At 72.0% G+C, this 18347-nt stretch overlaps 2 protein-coding genes across 2 annotated transcripts in view; one reads left to right on the top strand and one right to left on the bottom strand.

Moving 5' to 3' along the window:
• Window positions 1–18347, top strand: part of si:dkey-112e17.1 (uncharacterized) — a 58245-nt gene that overhangs the window by 3330 nt on the left and 36568 nt on the right. The gene's annotated exons all lie outside the window — the stretch shown is intronic.
• On the bottom strand, window positions 12685–17441 carry LOC132872856 (nuclear pore complex-interacting protein family member B3-like; the record flags this gene model as incomplete). Its single annotated transcript, XM_060907962.1, has 3 exons — window positions 12685–12729; window positions 16904–17208; window positions 17318–17441. Coding segments are annotated over 3 exons (474 nt in total), but the record flags the coding sequence as incomplete, so codon positions are not given.

Raw genomic sequence — 18347 nt, 5'->3', positions numbered from 1 at the left:
GAGAAGAATGACTATTTGTAGGCTACAGAAATTTTGAGGAACGAAATAAAAACCGGTATTAACCGGTTACCATTATTTTTAATAAGCGTTTCTGTTCCGGAACATAAAAAATAATAAAGTTTCTGGTTTCGTTTCTGTTCCATGTGAAATAGAAAAAGTTCCCGGTTTTCGTTTTCGTTCCTTGAACCGGTTCAAAGCCCTGGACACAAGACACAAGCGACACATGTCCTATACATCATCTACTTCAAAATTATTTATTGCATTTTCAGTTTATTAAACTTTGGCGATCTCACTGTATGAATAGATACCCGTTTATTTAAAGGGGCCAACTAGCTCATTCAGAAAATGTTTCAACTCCCTACATCTGCAGTACACTTTAGTTGAAAATAAGACCCCTTTTATGTTCATTTCATCTGCTTATACCTTGAATATCTGTTGGCACTTATAAGGCCAACTTATAATTTTCACCATTACCGTTATCCATAGCCCTGTGATGACCTGGCGACTTGTCCAGGGTGTACCCCGCCTTTCGCCCGTAGTCAGCTGGGATAGGATCCAGCTTGCCTGCGACCCTGTAGAACAGGATAAAGTGGCTACAGATGATGAGATGAGACCGTTATCCATTTTTATGAACTTTCCGTTATCCATTACCGTTATCCATTTTATGAACTTTCCGTTATCCATTTTATGAACTTTCGCTGCCGAAACGTGGGTGCAAATGTTAGCAACATCAGTATAGTGCCAGGTCCTAGCCTAGTTGTGCTGCTGACTGACTAAACTTTCTGAACTAGAAAGACACCAAGAAAACTCACTTATTCTGTTGAACGGTATCTTCCATCAATATCATCCACATCATTCCTGTTGTATTTTATAACGTGTCTAACAGTGTTCATTAAGTTCATTCAGTTGCTAGCGTTGCCTGCAGACCAGGCGAGGACACTTTGGATCCTGAAGGTCCCGGAGACGTTATGTCTGGGCTTTCAGTTTCTTCCCCGCGGTCGGTCCGCTTCAACCACTTAAGCATTTTTGTTCTGGCAAGAGTCGGCGCAGCGTGTGCGCTAGCAATTCCATTCCAAGTCCATATAATGCGGACTCCGGCTGAAGATTCTAGAACAGAATGCGCTGCTCTGTAGCCTACTGATGCAGGTGCATCGAAAGTGTAGCTACTATGTATTTTTCGCTGTTAACATTTTAAAATTAAAATTGACAAATTAGGTGAATGTCTACGTATGTGTTACGGCTTTGTAAATAATATTAATGTAGAACTTTTTTTCTAGATCTATTTTTTTCCATTGTCCCGGGATTGTCCCAGATATGATAATTTTGTGTCCCGATGACATTTTTTATGGTCCCCGGGACGTCAGGACACCGTTAGTTTCGAGCGCTGCTGGAGTGTGTAAAAGTTTTCAAATTCCTGCAAGGTTTACAAAAGGGAGAGAGGGAGGGACAGTAGACCAGAGAAACACTGGGATAGAGGGAGGGGCAAAAGGCCAGAGAGACACTGGGAGAGAGGGAGGGACAGAAGGACAGAAAGATGTGGGGAGAGAGGGAAAGACAGGAGACCAGAGAGACGCTGGGAGAGAGGGAAAGACAGGAGACCAGAGAGACGCTGGGAGAGAGGGTAAGACGGGAGACCGGAGAGATGTCGGGAGAGGTGGGGGAAGGGAGACTGGAGAGACGCCGGGAGAGAGGGGGGGATGGGAGAGAGGGGGGGACGGGGGAACGGAGAGACGCCGGGAGAGAGGGGGGGACGGGGGAACGGAGAGACGCCGGGAGAGAGGGGGGGACGGGGGAACGGAGAGACGCCGGGAGAGAGGGGGGGACGGGGGAACGGAGAGAGGGGGGGACGGGGGAACGGAGAGACGGGGGAACGGAGAGAGGGGGGGACGGGGGAACGGAGAGACGCCGGGAGAGGGGGGGGACGGGGGAACGGAGAGACGCCGGGAGAGAGGGGGGGATGGGGGAACGGAGAGACGCCGGGAGGGAGGGAAGGGCGGCAGACCGGAGAGACGCCGGGAGGGAGGGAAGGGCGGCAGACCGGAGAGACGCCGGGAGGGAGGGAAGGGCGGCAGACCGGAGAGACGCCGGGAGGGAGGGAAGGGCGGCAGACCGGAGAGACGCCGGGAGGGAGGGAAGGGCGGCAGACCGGAGAGACGCCGGGAGGGAGGGAAGGGCGGCAGACCGGAGAGACGCCGGGAGGGAGGGAAGGGCGGCAGACCGGAGAGACGCCGGGAGGGAGGGAGGGAGGGAAGGGCGGCAGACCGGAGAGACGCCGGGAGGGAGGGAGGGAGGGAAGGGCGGCAGACCGGAGGGAGGGAGGGAGGGAGGGAGGGAAGGGTGGCAGACCGGAGAGACGCCGGGAGGGAGGGAGGGAGGGAAGGGCGGCAGTCCGGAGAGACGCCGGGAGGGAGGGAGGGAGGGAAGGGCGGCAGACCGGAGTGATGCCGGGAGGGAGGGAAGGGCGGCAGACCGGAGAGACGCCGGGAGGGAGGGAAGGGCGGCAGACCGGAGAGACGCCGGGAGGGAGGGAAGGGCGGCAGACCGGAGAGACGCCGGGAGGGAGGGGAGGGAAGGGCGGCAGACCGGAGAGACGCCGGGAGGGAGGGGAGGGAAGGGCGGCAGACCGGAGAGACGCCGGGAGGGAGGGAGGGAAGGGCGGCAGACCGGAGAGACGCCGGGAGGGAAGGGCGGCAGACCGGAGAGACGCCGGGAGGGAGGGGAGGGAAGGGCGGCAGACCGGAGAGACGCCGGGAGGGAGGGGAGGGAAGGGCGGCAGACCGGAGAGACGCCGGGAGGGAGGGGAGGGAAGGGCGGCAGACCGGAGAGACGCCGGGAGGGAGGGAGGGAAGGGCGGCAGACCGGAGAGACGCCGGGAGGGAGGGGAGGGAAGGGCGGCAGACCGGAGAGACGCCGGGAGGGAGGGGAGGGAAGGGCGGCAGACCGGAGAGACGCCGGGAGGGAGGGGAGGGAAGGGCGGCAGACCGGAGAGACGCCGGGAGGGAGGGGAGGGAAGGGCGGCAGACCGGAGAGACGCCGGGAGGGAGGGGAGGGAAGGGCGGCAGACCGGAGAGACGCCGGGAGGAAGGGGAGGGAAGGGCGGCAGACCGGAGAGACGCCGGGAGGGAGGGAGGGAAGGGCGGCAGACCGGAGAGACGCCGGGAGGGAAGGGCGGCAGACCGGAGAGACGCCGGGAGGGAGGGAGGGAAGGGCGGCAGACCGGAGAGACGCCGGGAGGGAGGGGAGGGAAGGGCGGCAGACCGGAGAGACGCCGGGAGGGAGGGGAGGGAAGGGCGGCAGACCGGAGAGACGCCGGGAGGGAGGGGAGGGAAGAGCGGCAGACCGGAGAGACGCCGGGAGGGAGGGGAGGGAAGGGCGGCAGACCGGAGAGACGCCGGGAGGGAGGGGAGGGAAGGGCGGCAGACCGGAGAGACGCCGGGAGGAAGGGGAGGGAAGGGCGGCAGACCGGAGAGACGCCGGGAGGGAGGGAGGGAAGGGCGGCAGACCGGAGAGACGCCGGGAGGGAAGGGCGGCAGACCGGAGAGACGCCGGGAGGGAGGGAGGGAAGGGCGGCAGACCGGAGAGACGCCGGGAGGGAGGGGAGGGAAGGGCGGCAGACCGGAGAGACGCCGGGAGGGAGGGGAGGGAAGGGCGGCAGACCGGAGAGACGCCGGGAGGGAGGGAGGGAAGGGCGGCAGACCGGAGAGACGCCGGGAGGGAGGGAGGGAAGGGCGGCAGACCGGAGAGACGCCGGGAGGGAGGGAGGGAAGGGCGGCAGACCGGAGAGACGCCGGGAGGGAGGGAGGGAAGGGCGGCAGACCGGAGAGACGCCGGGAGGGAGGGAGGGAAGGGCGGCAGACCGGAGAGACGCCGGGAGGGAGGGAGGGAAGGGCGGCAGACCGGAGAGACGCCGGGAGGGAGGGAGGGAAGGGCGGCAGACCGGAGAGACGCCGGGAGGGAAGGGCGGCAGACCGGAGAGACGCCGGGAGGGAGGGAGGGAGGGAAGGGCGGCAGACCGGAGAGACGCCGGGAGGGAGGGAGGGAGGGAAGGGCGGCAGACCGGAGAGACGCCGGGAGGGAGGGGAGGGAAAGGCGGCAGACCGGAGGGACGGAGGGAGGGAAGGGTGGCAGACCGGAGAGACGCCGGGAGGGAGGGAGGGAAGGGCGGCAGACCGGAGAGACGCCGGGAGGGAGGGAAGGGCGGCAGACCGGAGAGACGCCGGGAGGGAGGGGAGGGAAGGGCGGCAGACCGGAGAGACGCCGGGAGGGAGGGGAGGGAAGGGCGGCAGACCGGAGAGACGCCGGGAGGGAGGGAGGGAAGGGCGGCAGACCGGAGAGACGCCGGGAGGGAAGGGCGGCAGACCGGAGAGACGCCGGGAGGGAGGGGAGGGAAGGGCGGCAGACCGGAGAGACGCCGGGAGGGAGGGGAGGGAAGGGCGGCAGACCGGAGAGACGCCGGGAGGGAGGGAGGGAAGGGCGGCAGACCGGAGAGACGCCGGGAGGGAGGGGAGGGAAGGGCGGCAGACCGGAGAGACGCCGGGAGGGAGGGGAGGGAAGGGCGGCAGACCGGAGAGACGCCGGGAGGGAGGGGAGGGAAGGGCGGCAGACCGGAGAGACGCCGGGAGGGAGGGGAGGGAAGGGCGGCAGACCGGAGAGACGCCGGGAGGAAGGGGAGGGAAGGGCGGCAGACCGGAGAGACGCCGGGAGGGAGGGAGGGAAGGGCGGCAGACCGGAGAGACGCCGGGAGGGAAGGGCGGCAGACCGGAGAGACGCCGGGAGGGAGGGAGGGAAGGGCGGCAGACCGGAGAGACGCCGGGAGGGAGGGGAGGGAAGGGCGGCAGACCGGAGAGACGCCGGGAGGGAGGGGAGGGAAGGGCGGCAGACCGGAGAGACGCCGGGAGGGAGGGGAGGGAAGGGCGGCAGACCGGAGAGACGCCGGGAGGGAGGGGAGGGAAGGGCGGCAGACCGGAGAGACGCCGGGAGGGAGGGGAGGGAAGGGCGGCAGACCGGAGAGACGCCGGGAGGAAGGGGAGGGAAGGGCGGCAGACCGGAGAGACGCCGGGAGGGAGGGAGGGAAGGGCGGCAGACCGGAGAGACGCCGGGAGGGAAGGGCGGCAGACCGGAGAGACGCCGGGAGGGAGGGAGGGAAGGGCGGCAGACCGGAGAGACGCCGGGAGGGAGGGGAGGGAAGGGCGGCAGACCGGAGAGACGCCGGGAGGGAGGGGAGGGAAGGGCGGCAGACCGGAGAGACGCCGGGAGGGAGGGGAGGGAAGGGCGGCAGACCGGAGAGACGCCGGGAGGGAGGGAGGGAAGGGCGGCAGACCGGAGAGACGCCGGGAGGGAGGGAGGGAAGGGCGGCAGACCGGAGAGACGCCGGGAGGGAGGGAGGGAAGGGCGGCAGACCGGAGAGACGCCGGGAGGGAGGGAGGGAAGGGCGGCAGACCGGAGAGACGCCGGGAGGGAGGGAGGGAAGGGCGGCAGACCGGAGAGACGCCGGGAGGGAGGGAGGGAGGGAGGGAAGGGCGGCAGACCGGAGAGACGCCGGGAGGGAAGGGCGGCAGACCGGAGAGACGCCGGGAGGGAGGGAGGGAGGGAAGGGCGGCAGACCGGAGAGACGCCGGGAGGGAGGGAGGGAGGGAAGGGCGGCAGACCGGAGAGACGCCGGGAGGGAGGGGAGGGAAAGGCGGCAGACCGGAGGGAGGGAGGGAGGGAAGGGTGGCAGACCGGAGAGACGCCGGGAGGGAGGGAGGGAAGGGCGGCAGACCGGAGAGACGCCGGGAGGGAGGGAAGGGCGGCAGACCGGAGAGACGCCGGGAGGGAGGGAAGGGCGGCAGACCGGAGAGACGCCGGGAGGGAGGGAGGGAGGGAAGGGCGGCAGACCGGAGAGACGCCGGGAGGGAGGGAGGGAGGGAAGGGCGGCAGACCGGAGAGACGCCGGGAGGGAGGGAGGGAAGGGCGGCAGACCGGAGAGACGCCGGGAGGGAGGGGAGGGAAGGGCGGCAGACCGGAGAGACGCCGGGAGGGAGGGGAGGGAAGGGCGGCAGACCGGAGAGACGCCGGGAGGGAGGGGAGGGAAGGGCGGCAGACCGGAGAGACGCCGGGAGGGAGGGGAGGGAAGGGCGGCAGACCGGAGAGACGCCGGGAGGGAGGGGAGGGAAGGGCGGCAGACCGGAGAGACGCCGGGAGGGAGGGAAGGGCGGCAGACCGGAGAGACGCCGGGAGGGAGGGAAGGGCGGCAGACCGGAGAGACGCCGGGAGGGAGGGAAGGGCGGCAGACCGGAGAGACGCCGGGAGGGAGGGAGGGAAGGGCGGCAGACCGGAGAGACGCCGGGAGGGAGGGAGGGAGGGAGGGAGGGAGGGAAGGAAGGAAGGGCGGCAGACCGGAGAGACGCCGGGAGGGAGGGAGGGAGGGAAGGAAGGGCGGCAGACCGGAGAGACGCCGGGAGGGAGGGAGGGAGGGAGGGAGGGAAGGAAGGGCGGCAGACCGGAGAGACGCCGGGAGGGAGGGAGGGAGGGAGGGAAGGAAGGGCGGCAGACCGGAGAGACGCCGGGAGGGAGGGAGGGAGGCAGGGAAGGAAGGGCGGCAGACCGGAGAGACGCCGGGAGGGAGGGAGGGAGGGAAGGAAGGGCGGCAGACCGGAGAGACGCCGGGAGGGAGGGAGGGAAGGAAGGGCGGCAGACCGGAGAGACGCCGGGAGGGAGGGAGGGAGGAAGGGCGGCAGACCGGAGAGACGCCGGGAGGGAGGGAGGGAGGGACGGGCGGGCGGCAGACCGGAGAGACGCCGGGAGGGAGGGAGGGAGGGAAGGGCGGCAGACCGGAGAGACGCCGGGAGGGAGGGAGGGAGGGAGGGAGGGAGGGAAGGGCGGCAGACCGGAGAGACGCCGAGAGGGAGGGAGGGAGGGAAGGGCGGCAGACCGGAGAGACGCCGGGAGGGAGGGAGGGAGGGAGGGAAGGGCGGCAGACCGGAGAGACGCCGGGAGGGAGGGAGGGAGGGAGGGAGGGAGGGAGGGAAGGGCGGCAGACCGGAGAGACGCCGGGAGGGAGGGAGGGAGGGAGGGAGGGAGGGAAGGGCGGCAGACCGGAGAGACGCCGGGAGGGAGGGAGGGAGGGAGGGAGGGAGGGAGGGAAGGGCGGCAGACCGGAGAGACGCCGAGAGGGAGGGAGGGAGGGAAGGGCGGCAGACCGGAGAGACGCCGGGAGGGAGGGAGGGAGGGAGGGAGGGAAGGGCGGCAGACCGGAGAGACGCCGGGAGGGAGGGAGGGAGGGAGGGAGGGAGGGAGGGAAGGGCGGCAGACCGGAGAGACGCCGGGAGGGAGGGAGGGAGGGAGGGAAGGAAGGGCGGCAGACCGGAGAGACGCCGGGAGGGAGGGAGGGAAGGAAGGGCGGCAGACCGGAGAGACGCCGGGAGGGAGGGAGGGAAGGGCGGCAGACCGGAGAGACGCCGGGAGGGAGGGGAGGGAAGGGCGGCAGACCGGAGAGACGCCGGGAGGGAGGGAGGGAAGGGCGGCAGACCGGAGAGACGCTGGGAGGGAAGGGCGGCAGACCGGAGAGACGCCGGGAGGGAGGGGAGGGAAGGGCGGCAGACCGGAGAGACGCCGGGAGGGAGGGGAGGGAAGGGCGGCAGACCGGAGAGACGCCGGGAGGGAGGGAGGGAAGGGCGGCAGACCGGAGAGACGCCGGGAGGGAAGGGCGGCAGACCGGAGAGACGCCGGGAGGGAGGGAGGGAAGGGCGGCAGACCGGAGAGACGCCGGGAGGGAGGGGAGGGAAGGGCGGCAGACCGGAGAGACGCCGGGAGGGAGGGGAGGGAAGGGCGGCAGACCGGAGAGACGCCGGGAGGGAGGGAGGGAGGGAGGGAGGGAGGGAAGGAAGGAAGGGCGGCAGACCGGAGAGACGCCGGGAGGGAGGGAGGGAGGGAAGGAAGGGCGGCAGACCGGAGAGACGCCGGGAGGGAGGGAGGGAGGGAGGGAGGGAAGGAAGGGCGGCAGACCGGAGAGACGCCGGGAGGGAGGGAGGGAGGGAGGGAAGGAAGGGCGGCAGACCGGAGAGACGCCGGGAGGGAGGGAGGGAGGCAGGGAAGGAAGGGCGGCAGACCGGAGAGACGCCGGGAGGGAGGGAGGGAGGGAAGGAAGGGCGGCAGACCGGAGAGACGCCGGGAGGGAGGGAGGGAAGGAAGGGCGGCAGACCGGAGAGACGCCGGGAGGGAGGGAGGGAGGAAGGGCGGCAGACCGGAGAGACGCCGGGAGGGAGGGAGGGAGGGACGGGCGGGCGGCAGACCGGAGAGACGCCGGGAGGGAGGGAGGGAGGGAAGGGCGGCAGACCGGAGAGACGCCGGGAGGGAGGGAGGGAGGGAGGGAGGGAGGGAAGGGCGGCAGACCGGAGAGACGCCGAGAGGGAGGGAGGGAGGGAAGGGCGGCAGACCGGAGAGACGCCGGGAGGGAGGGAGGGAGGGAGGGAAGGGCGGCAGACCGGAGAGACGCCGGGAGGGAGGGAGGGAGGGAGGGAGGGAGGGAGGGAAGGGCGGCAGACCGGAGAGACGCCGGGAGGGAGGGAGGGAGGGAGGGAAGGGCGGCAGACCGGAGAGACGCCGGGAGGGAGGGAGGGAGGGAGGGAGGGAGGGAGGGAAGGGCGGCAGACCGGAGAGACGCCGAGAGGGAGGGAGGGAGGGAAGGGCGGCAGACCGGAGAGACGCCGGGAGGGAGGGAGGGAGGGAGGGAGGGAAGGGCGGCAGACCGGAGAGACGCCGGGAGGGAGGGAGGGAGGGAGGGAGGGAGGGAGGGAAGGGCGGCAGACCGGAGAGACGCCGGGAGGGAGGGAGGGAGGGAGGGAAGGAAGGGCGGCAGACCGGAGAGACGCCGGGAGGGAGGGAGGGAAGGAAGGGCGGCAGACCGGAGAGACGCCGGGAGGGAGGGAGGGAAGGGCGGCAGACCGGAGAGACGCCGGGAGGGAGGGGAGGGAAGGGCGGCAGACCGGAGAGACGCCGGGAGGGAGGGAGGGAAGGGCGGCAGACCGGAGAGACGCTGGGAGGGAAGGGCGGCAGACCGGAGAGACGCCGGGAGGGAGGGGAGGGAAGGGCGGCAGACCGGAGAGACGCCGGGAGGGAGGGGAGGGAAGGGCGGCAGACCGGAGAGACGCCGGGAGGGAGGGAGGGAAGGGCGGCAGACCGGAGAGACGCCGGGAGGGAAGGGCGGCAGACCGGAGAGACGCCGGGAGGGAGGGAGGGAAGGGCGGCAGACCGGAGAGACGCCGGGAGGGAGGGGAGGGAAGGGCGGCAGACCGGAGAGACGCCGGGAGGGAGGGAAGGGCGGCAGACCGGAGAGACGCCGGGAGGGAGGGAAGGGCGGCAGACCGGAGAGACGCCAGGAGGGAGGGGAGGGAAGGGCGGCAGACCGGAGAGACGCCGGGAGGGAGGGGAGGGAAGGGCGGCAGACCGGAGAGACGCCGGGAGGGAGGGAGGGAAGGGCGGCAGACCGGAGAGACGCCGGGAGGGAAGGGCGGCAGACCGGAGAGACGCCGGGAGGGAGGGAGGGAGGGAAGGGCGGCAGACCGGAGAGACGCCGGGAGGGAGGGAGGGAGGGAAGGGCGGCAGACCGGAGAGACGCCGGGAGGGAGGGGAGGGAAGGGCGGCAGACCGGAGAGACGCCGGGAGGGAGGGGAGGGAAGGGCGGCAGACCGGAGAGACGCCGGGAGGGAGGGAGGGAAGGGCGGCAGACCGGAGAGACGCCGGGAGGGAGGGAGGGAAGGGCGGCAGACCGGAGAGACGCCGGGAGGGAGGGAGGGAAGGGCGGCAGACCGGAGAGACGCCGGGAGGGAGGGAAGGGCGGCAGACCGGAGGGAGGGAGGGAGGGAGGGAGGGAGGGAGGGAGGGAAGGGCGGCAGACCGGAGAGACGCCGGGAGGGAGGGAGGGAAGGGCGGCAGTCCGGAGAGACGCCGGGAGGGAGGGAGGGAGGGAAGGGCGGCAGACCGGAGAGACGCCGGGAGGGAGGGAGGGAAGGGCGGCAGACCGGAGAGACGCCGGGAGGGAGGGAGGGAAGGAAGGGCGGCAGACCGGAGAGACGCCGGGAGGGAGGGAAGGGCGGCAGACCGGAGAGACGCCGGGAGGGAGGGGAGGGAAGGGCGGCAGACCGGAGAGACGCCGGGAGGGAGGGAGGGAAGGGCGGCAGACCGGAGAGACGCCGGGAGGGAAGGGCGGCAGACCGGAGAGACGCCGGGAGGGAGGGGAGGGAAGGGCGGCAGACCGGAGAGACGCCGGGAGGGAGGGGAGGGAAGGGCGGCAGACCGGAGAGACGCCGGGAGGGAGGGAGGGAAGGGCGGCAGACCGGAGAGACGCCGGGAGGGAAGGGCGGCAGACCGGAGAGACGCCGGGAGGGAGGGAGGGAAGGGCGGCAGACCGGAGAGACGCCGGGAGGGAGGGGAGGGAAGGGCGGCAGACCGGAGAGACGCCGGGAGGGAGGGAAGGGCGGCAGACCGGAGAGACGCCGGGAGGGAGGGAAGGGCGGCAGACCGGAGAGACGCCGGGAGGGAGGGGAGGGAAGGGCGGCAGACCGGAGAGACGCCGGGAGGGAGGGGAGGGAAGGGCGGCAGACCGGAGAGACGCCGGGAGGGAGGGAGGGAAGGGCGGCAGACCGGAGAGACGCCGGGAGGGAAGGGCGGCAGACCGGAGAGACGCCGGGAGGGAGGGAGGGAGGGAAGGGCGGCAGACCGGAGAGACGCCGGGAGGGAGGGAGGGAAGGGCGGCAGACCGGAGAGACGCCGGGAGGGAGGGGAGGGAAGGGCGGCAGACCGGAGAGACGCCGGGAGGGAGGGGAGGGAAGGGCGGCAGACCGGAGAGACGCCGGGAGGGAGGGAGGGAAGGGCGGCAGACCGGAGAGACGCCGGGAGGGAGGGAGGGAAGGGCGGCAGACCGGAGAGACGCCGGGAGGGAGGGAGGGAAGGGCGGCAGACCGGAGAGACGCCGGGAGGGAGGGAGGGAAGGGCGGCAGACCGGAGAGACGCCGGGAGGGAGGGAGGGAGGGAGGGAGGGAGGGAGGGAGGGAAGGGCGGCAGACCGGAGAGACGCCGGGAGGGAAGGGCGGCAGACCGGAGAGACGCCGGGAGGGAGGGAGGGAGGGAGGGAAGGGCGGCAGACCGGAGAGACGCCGGGAGGGAGGGGAGGGAAGGGCGGCAGACCGGAGGGAGGGAGGGAGGGAGGGAAGGGTGGCAGACCGGAGAGACGCCGGGAGGGAGGGAGGGAAGGGCGGCAGACCGGAGAGACGCCGGGAGGGAGGGAGGGAAGGGCGGCAGACCGGAGAGACGCCGGGAGGGAGGGAGGGAAGGGCGGCAGACCGGAGAGACGCCGGGAGGGAGGGAAGGGCGGCAGACCGGAGGGAGGGAGGGAGGGAGGGAGGGAGGGAAGGGCGGCAGACCGGAGAGACGCCGGGAGGGAGGGAGGGAGGGAAGGGCGGCAGTCCGGAGAGACGCCGGGAGGGAGGGAGGGAAGGGCGGCAGACCGGAGAGACGCCGGGAGGGAGGGAGGGAAGGGCGGCAGACCGGAGAGACGCCGGGAGGGAGGGAAGGGCGGCAGACCGGAGAGACGCCGGGAGGGAGGGAGGGAAGGGCGGCAGTCCGGAGAGACGCCGGGAGGGAGGGAAGGGCGGCAGACTGGAGAGACGCCGGGTTGGAAGGGCGGCAGACCGGAGAGACGCCGGGAGGGAGGGAGAGACGCCGGGAGGGAGGGAGGGAGGGAGGGAGGGAGGGAGGGGCGGCAGACCGGAGGGAGGGAAGGGCGGCAGACCGGAGGGAGGGAGGGAGGGAAGGGCGGCAGACCGGAGAGACGCCGGGAGGGGAGGGAGGGAAGGGCGGCAGACCGGAGGGAGGGAGGGAAGGGCGGCAGACCGGAGGGAGGGAGGGAAGGGCGGCAGACCGGAGGGAGGGAGGGAGGGAAGGGCGGCAGACCGGAGAGACGCCGGGAGGGAGGGAGGGAGACCGGAGAGACGCCGGGAGGGAGGGAGGGAGACCGGAGAGACGCCGGGAGGGAGGGAGGGAGACCGGAGAGACGCCGGGAGGGAGGGAGACCGGAGAGACGCCGGGAGGGAGGGAGGGAGGGAGGGAGGGAGACCGGAGAGACGCCGGGAGGGAGGGAGACCGGAGAGACGCCGGGAGGGAGGGAGACCCGAGAGACGCCGGGAGGGAGGGAGACCGGAGAGACGCCGGGAGGGAGGGAGACCGGAGAGACGCCGGGAGGGAGGGAGACCGGAGAGACGCCGGGAGGGAGGGCGGCAGGCCGGAGAGACGCCGGGACGGAGGGAGGGAAGGGCGGCAGACCGGAGAGACGCCGGGAGGGAGACCGGAGAGACGCCGGGAGGGAGGGAGGGAGGGAGGCCGGAGAGACGCCGGGAGGGAGGGAGACCGGAGAGACGCCGGGAGGGAGGGAGGGCGGCAGGCCGGAGAGACGCCGGGACGGAGGGAGGGAGGGAGGGAAGGGCGGCAGACCGGAGAGACGCCGGGAGGGAGACCGGAGAGTCGCCGGGAGGGAGGGAGGGAGGGAGGGAGGCCGGAGAGACGCCGGGAGGGAGGGAGACCGGAGAGATGCCGGGAGGGAGGGAGACCGGAGAGACGCCGGGAGGGAGGGAGGGAGACCGGAGAGATGCCGGGAGGGAGGGAGGGAGACCGGAGAGATGCCGGGAGGGAGGGAGGGAGGGAGGGAGACCGGAGAGACACCGGGAGGGAGGGAGGGAGACCGGAGAGACGCCGGGAGGGAGGGAGGGAGGGAGACCGGAGAGACGCCGGGAGGGAGGGAGGGAGGGAAGGGCGGCAGTCCGGAGAGACGCCGGGAGGGAGGGAGGGAGGGAAGGGCGGCAGTCCGGAGAGACGCCGGGAGGGAGGGAGGGAGGGAGGGAAGGGCGGCAGTCCGGAGAGACGCCGGGAGGGAGGGAGGGAGGGAAGGGCGGCAGACCGGAGTGACGCCGGGAGGGAGGGAGGGAAGGGCGGCAGACCGGAGAGACGCCGGGAGGGAGGCAAGGGCGGCAGACCGGAGAGACGCCGGGAGGGAGGGAAGGGCGGCAGACCGGAGAGACGCCGGGAGGGAGGGGAGGGAAGGGCGGCAGACCGGAGAGACGCCGGGAGGGAGGGGAGGGAAGGGCGGCAGACCGGAGAGACGCCGGGAGGGAGGGAAGGGCGGCAGACCGGAGAGACGCCGGGAGGGAGGGAAGGGCGGCAGACCGGAGAGACGCCGGGAGGGAGGGGAGGGAAGGGCGGCAGACCGGAGAGACGCCGGGAGGGAGGGGAGGGAAGGGCGGCAGACCGGAGAGACGCCGGGAGGGAGGGGAGGGAAGGGCGGCAGACCGGAGAGACGCCGGGAGGGAGGGAGGGAAGGGCGGCAGACCGGAGAGACGCCGGGAGGGAGGGAGGGAAGGGCGGCAGACCGGAGAGATGCCGGGAGGGAGGGGAGGGAAGGGCGGCAGACCGGAGAGACGCCGGGAGGGAGGGAAGGGCGGCAGACCGGAGAGACGCCGGGAGGGAGGGAAGGGCGGCAGACCGGAGAGACGCCGGGAGGGAGGGAAGGGCGGCAGACCGGAGAGACGCCGGGAGGGAGGGAAGGGCGGCAGACCGGAGAGACGCCGGGAGGGAGGGAAGGGCGGCAGACCGGAGAGACGCCGGGAGGGAGGGAAGGGCGGCAGACCGGAGAGACGCCGGGAGGGAGGGGAGGGAAGGGCGGCAGACCGGAGAGACGCCGGGAGGGAGGGGAGGGAAGGGCGGCAGACCGGAGAGACGCCGGGAGGGAGGGGAGGGAAGGGCGGCAGACCGGAGAGACGCCGGGAGGGAGGGAGGGAGGGAGGGAAGGGCGGCAGACCGGAGAGACGCCGGGAGGGAGGGAGGGAGGGAAGGGCGGCAGACCGGAGAGATGCCGGGAGGGAGGGAGGGAAGGGCGGCAGACCGGAGAGACGCCGGGAGGGAGGGAGGGAGGGAAGGGCGGCAGACCGGAGAGACGCCGGGAGGGAGGGAGGGAAGGGCGGCAGACCGGAGAGACGCCGGGAGGGAGGGAGGGAGGGAGGGAGGGAAGGGCGGCAGACCGGAGAGACGCCGGGAGGGAAGGGCGGCAGACCGGAGAGACGCCGGGAGGGAGGGAGGGAGGGAGGGAGGGAAGGGCGGCAGACCGGAGAGACGCCGGGAGGGAGGGGAGGGAAGGGCGGCAGACCGGAGGGAGGGAGGGAGGGAAGGGCGGCAGACCGGAGAGACGCCGGGAGGGAAGGGCGGCAGACCGGAGAGACGCCGGGAGGGAAGGGCGGCAGACCGGAGAGACGCCGGGAGGGAAGGGCGGCAGACCGGAGAGACGCCGGGAGGGAAGGGCGGCAGACCGGAGAGACGCCGGGAGGGAAGGGCGGCAGACCGGAGAGACGCCGGGAGGGAGGGAGGGAAGGGCGGCAGACCGGAGAGACGCCGGGAGGGAGGGGAGGGAAGGGCGGCAGACCGGAGAGACGCCGGGAGGGAGGGGAGGGAAGGGCGGCAGACCGGAGAGACGCCGGGAGGGAGGGAGGGAGGGAGGGAGGGAAGGGCGGCAGACCGGAGAGACGCCGGGAGGGAGGGAGGGAGGGAAGGGCGGCAGACCGGAGAGATGCCGGGAGGGAGGGAGGGAAGGGCGGCAGACCGGAGAGACGCCGGGAGGGAGGGAGGGAGGGAAGGGCGGCAGACCGGAGAGACGCCGGGAGGGAGGGAGGGAAGGGCGGCAGACCGGAGAGACGCCGGGAGGGAGGGAGGGAGGGAGGGAGGGAAGGGCGGCAGACCGGAGAGACGCCGGGAGGGAAGGGCGGCAGACCGGAGAGACGCCGGGAGGGAGGGAGGGAGGGAGGGAGGGAAGGGCGGCAGACCGGAGAGACGCCGGGAGGGAGGGGAGGGAAGGGCGGCAGACCGGAGGGAGGGAGGGAGGGAAGGGTGGCAGACCGGAGAGACGCCGGGAGGGAGGGAGGGAAGGGCGGCAGACCGGAGAGACGCCGGGAGGGAGGGAGGGAAGGGCGGCAGACCGGATAGACGCCGGGAGGGAGGGAGGGAAGGGCGGCAGACCGGAGAGACGCCGGGAGGGAGGGAGGGAAGGGCGGCAGACCGGAGAGACGCCGGGAGGGAGGGAGGGAGGGAAGGGCGGCAGACCGGAGGGAGGGAGGGAGGGAGGGAAGGGTGGCAGACCGGAGAGACGCTGGGAGGGAGGGAAGGAAGGGCGGCAGACCGGAGAGACGCCGGGAGGGAGGGAGGGAGGGAGGGAGGGAGGGAAGGGCGGCAGACCGGAGAGACGCCGGGAGGGAGGGAGGGAAGGAAGGGCGGCAGACCGGAGAGACGCCGGGAGGGAGGGAGGGAAGGAAGGGCGGCAGACCGGAGAGACGCCGGGAGGGAGGGAGGGAAGGAAGGGCGGCAGACCGGAGAGACGCCGGGAGGGAGGGAGGGAAGGAAGGGCGGCAGACCGGAGAGACGCCGGGAGGGAGGGAGGGAGGGAGGGAAGGAAGGGCGGCAGACCGGAGAGACGCCGGGAGGGAGGGAGGGAGGGAAGGAAGGGCGGCAGACCGGAGAGACGCCGGGAGGGAGGGAGGGAAGGAAGGGCGGCAGACCGGAGAGACGCCGGGAGGGAGGGAGGGAGGGAAGGAAGGGCGGCAGACCGGAGAGACGCCGGGAGGGAGGGAGGGAAGGAAGGGCGGCAGACCGGAGAGACGCCGGGAGGGAGGGAGGGAAGGAAGGGCGGCAGACCGGAGAGACGCCGGGAGGGAGGGAGGGAAGGAAGGGCGGCAGACCGGAGAGACGCCGGGAGGGAGGGAGGGAAGGAAGGGCGGCAGACCGGAGAGACGCCGGGAGGGAGGGAGGGAAGGAAGGGCGGCAGACCGGAGAGACGCCGGGAGGGAGGGAGGGAGGGAAGGAAGGGCGGCAGACCGGAGAGACGCCGGGAGGGAGGGAGGGAAGGAAGGGCGGCAGACCGGAGAGACGCCGGGAGGGAGGGAGGGAAGGAAGGGCGGCAGACCGGAGAGACGCCGGGAGGGAGGGAGGGAAGGGCGGCAGACCGGAGAGACGCCGGGAGGGAGGGAGGGAAGGGCGGCAGACCGGAGGGAGGGAGGGAGTGAGGGAGGGAGGGAGGGAAGGGCGGCAGACCGGAGAGACGCCGGGAGGGAGGGAGGGAAGGGCGGCAGTCCGGAGAGACGCCGGGAGGGAGGGAGGGAAGGGCGGCAGACCGGAGAGACGCCGGGAGGGAGGGAGGGAAGGGCGGCAGACCGGAGAGACGCCGGGAGGGAGGGAAGGGCGGCAGACCGGAGAGACGCCGGGAGGGAGGGAGGGAAGGGCGGCAGTCCGGAGAGACGCCGGGAGGGAGGGAAGGGCGGCAGACCGGAGAGACGCCGGGAGGGAGGGAAGGGCGGCAGACTGGAGAGACGCCGGGTTGGAAGGGCGGCAGACCGGAGAGACGCCGGGAGGGAGGGAGAGACGCCGGGAGGGAGGGAGGGAGGGAAGGGCGGCAGACCGGAGGGAGGGAAGGGCGGCAGACCGGAGGGAGGGAAGGGCGGCAGACCGGAGGGAGGGAAGGGCGGCAGACCGGAGGGAGGGAAGGGCGGCAGACCGGAGGGAGGGAGGGAAGGGCGGCAGACCGGAGAGACGCCGGGAGGGAGGGAGGGAAGGGCGGCAGACCGGAGTGAGGGAGGGAAGGGCGGCAGACAGGAGTGAGGGAGGGAAGGGCGGCAGACCGGAGGGAGGGAGGGAGGGAAGGGCGGCAGACCGGAGGGAGGGAGGGAGGGAGGGAAGGGCGGCAGACCGGAGAGACGCCGGGAGGGAGGGAGGGAGACCGGAGAGACGCCAGGAGGGAGGGAGGGAGACCGGAGAGACGCCAGGAGGGAGGGAGGGAGACCGGAGAGACGCCAGGAGGGAGGGAGGGAGACCGGAGAGATGCCGGGAGGGAGGGAGACCGGAGAGACGCCGGGAGGGAGGGAGGGAGACCGGAGAGACGCCGGGAGGGAGGGAGACCGGAGAGACGCCGGGAGGGAGGGAGACCGGAGAGACGCCGGGAGGGAGGGAGACCGGAGAGACGCCGGGAGGGAGCGAGGGAGGGAGACCGGAGAGACGCCGGGAGGGAGGGCGGCAGGCCGGAGAGACGCCGGGACGGAGGGAGGGAGGGAGGGAAGGGCGGCAGACCGGAGAGACGCCGGGAGGGAGACCCGAGAGACCCCGGGAGGGAGGGAGGGAGGCCGGAGAGACGCCGGGAGGGAGGGAGACCGGAGAGACGCCGGGAGGGAGGGAGGGAGACCGGAGAGATGCCGGGAGGGAGGGAGGGAGGGAGGGAGATCGGAGAGACACCGGGAGGGAGGGAGGGAGGGAGACCGGAGAGACGCCGGGAGGGAGGGAGGGAGGGAGGGAGGGAGACCGGAGAGACGCCGGGAGGGAGGGAGGGAGGGAGACCGGAGAGACGCCGGGAGGGAGGGCGGCAGGCCGGAGAGACGCCGGGAGGGAGGGCGGCAGGCCGGAGAGACGCCGGGAGGGAGGGCGGCAGGCCGGAGAGACGCCGGGAGGGAGGGCGGCAGGCCGGAGAGACGCCGGGAGGGAGGGCGGCAGGCCGGAGAGACGCCGGGAGGGAGGGCGGCAGGCCGGAGAGACGCCGGGAGGGAGGGCGGCAGGCCGGAGAGACGCCGGGAGGGAGGGCGGCAGGCCGGAGAGACGCCGGGAGGGAGGGCGGCAGGCCGGAGAGACGCCGGGAGGGAGGGCGGCAGGCCGGAGAGACGCCGGGAGGGAGGGCGGCAGGCCGGAGAGACGCCGGGAGGGAGGGCGGCAGGCCGGAGAGACGCCGGGAGGGAGGGCGGCAGGCCGGAGAGACGCCGGGAGGGAGGGCGGCAGGCCGGAGAGACGCCGGGAGGGAGGGCGGCAGGCCGGAGAGACGCCGGGAGGGAGGGCGGCAGGCCGGAGAGACGCCGGGAGGGAGGGCGGCAGGCCGGAGAGACGCCGGGAGGGAGGGCGGCAGGCCGGAGAGACGCCGGGAGGGAGGGCGGCAGGCCGGAGAGACGCCGGGAGGGAGGGCGGCAGGCCGGAGAGACGCCGGGAGGGAGGGCGGCAGGCCGGAGAGACGCCGGGAGGGAGGGCGGCAGGCCGGAGAGACGCCGGGAGGGAGGGCGGCAGGCCGGAGAGACGCCGGGAGAGAGGGCGGCAGGCCGGAGAGACGCCGGGAGAGAGGGAGGGACCCGAGGCCGGAGAGACGCCGGGAGAGAGGGAGGGACCCGAGGCCGGAGAGAGGGAGGGACCCGAGGCCGGAGAGACGCCGGGAGAGAGGGAGGGACCCGAGGCCGGAGAGACGCCGGGAGAGAGGGAGGGACCCGAGGCCGGAGAGACGCCGGGAGAGAGGGAGGGACCCGAGGCCG

The sequence above is a fragment of the Neoarius graeffei genome, chromosome 24, assembly GCF_027579695.1.
Source record: "Neoarius graeffei isolate fNeoGra1 chromosome 24, fNeoGra1.pri, whole genome shotgun sequence".
Taxonomy (NCBI): Eukaryota; Metazoa; Chordata; class Actinopteri; order Siluriformes; family Ariidae; genus Neoarius; species Neoarius graeffei.
The sequence above is the reverse complement of the archived record's forward strand: the minus strand, read 5'-3'. Positions and strand labels throughout refer to the sequence as shown.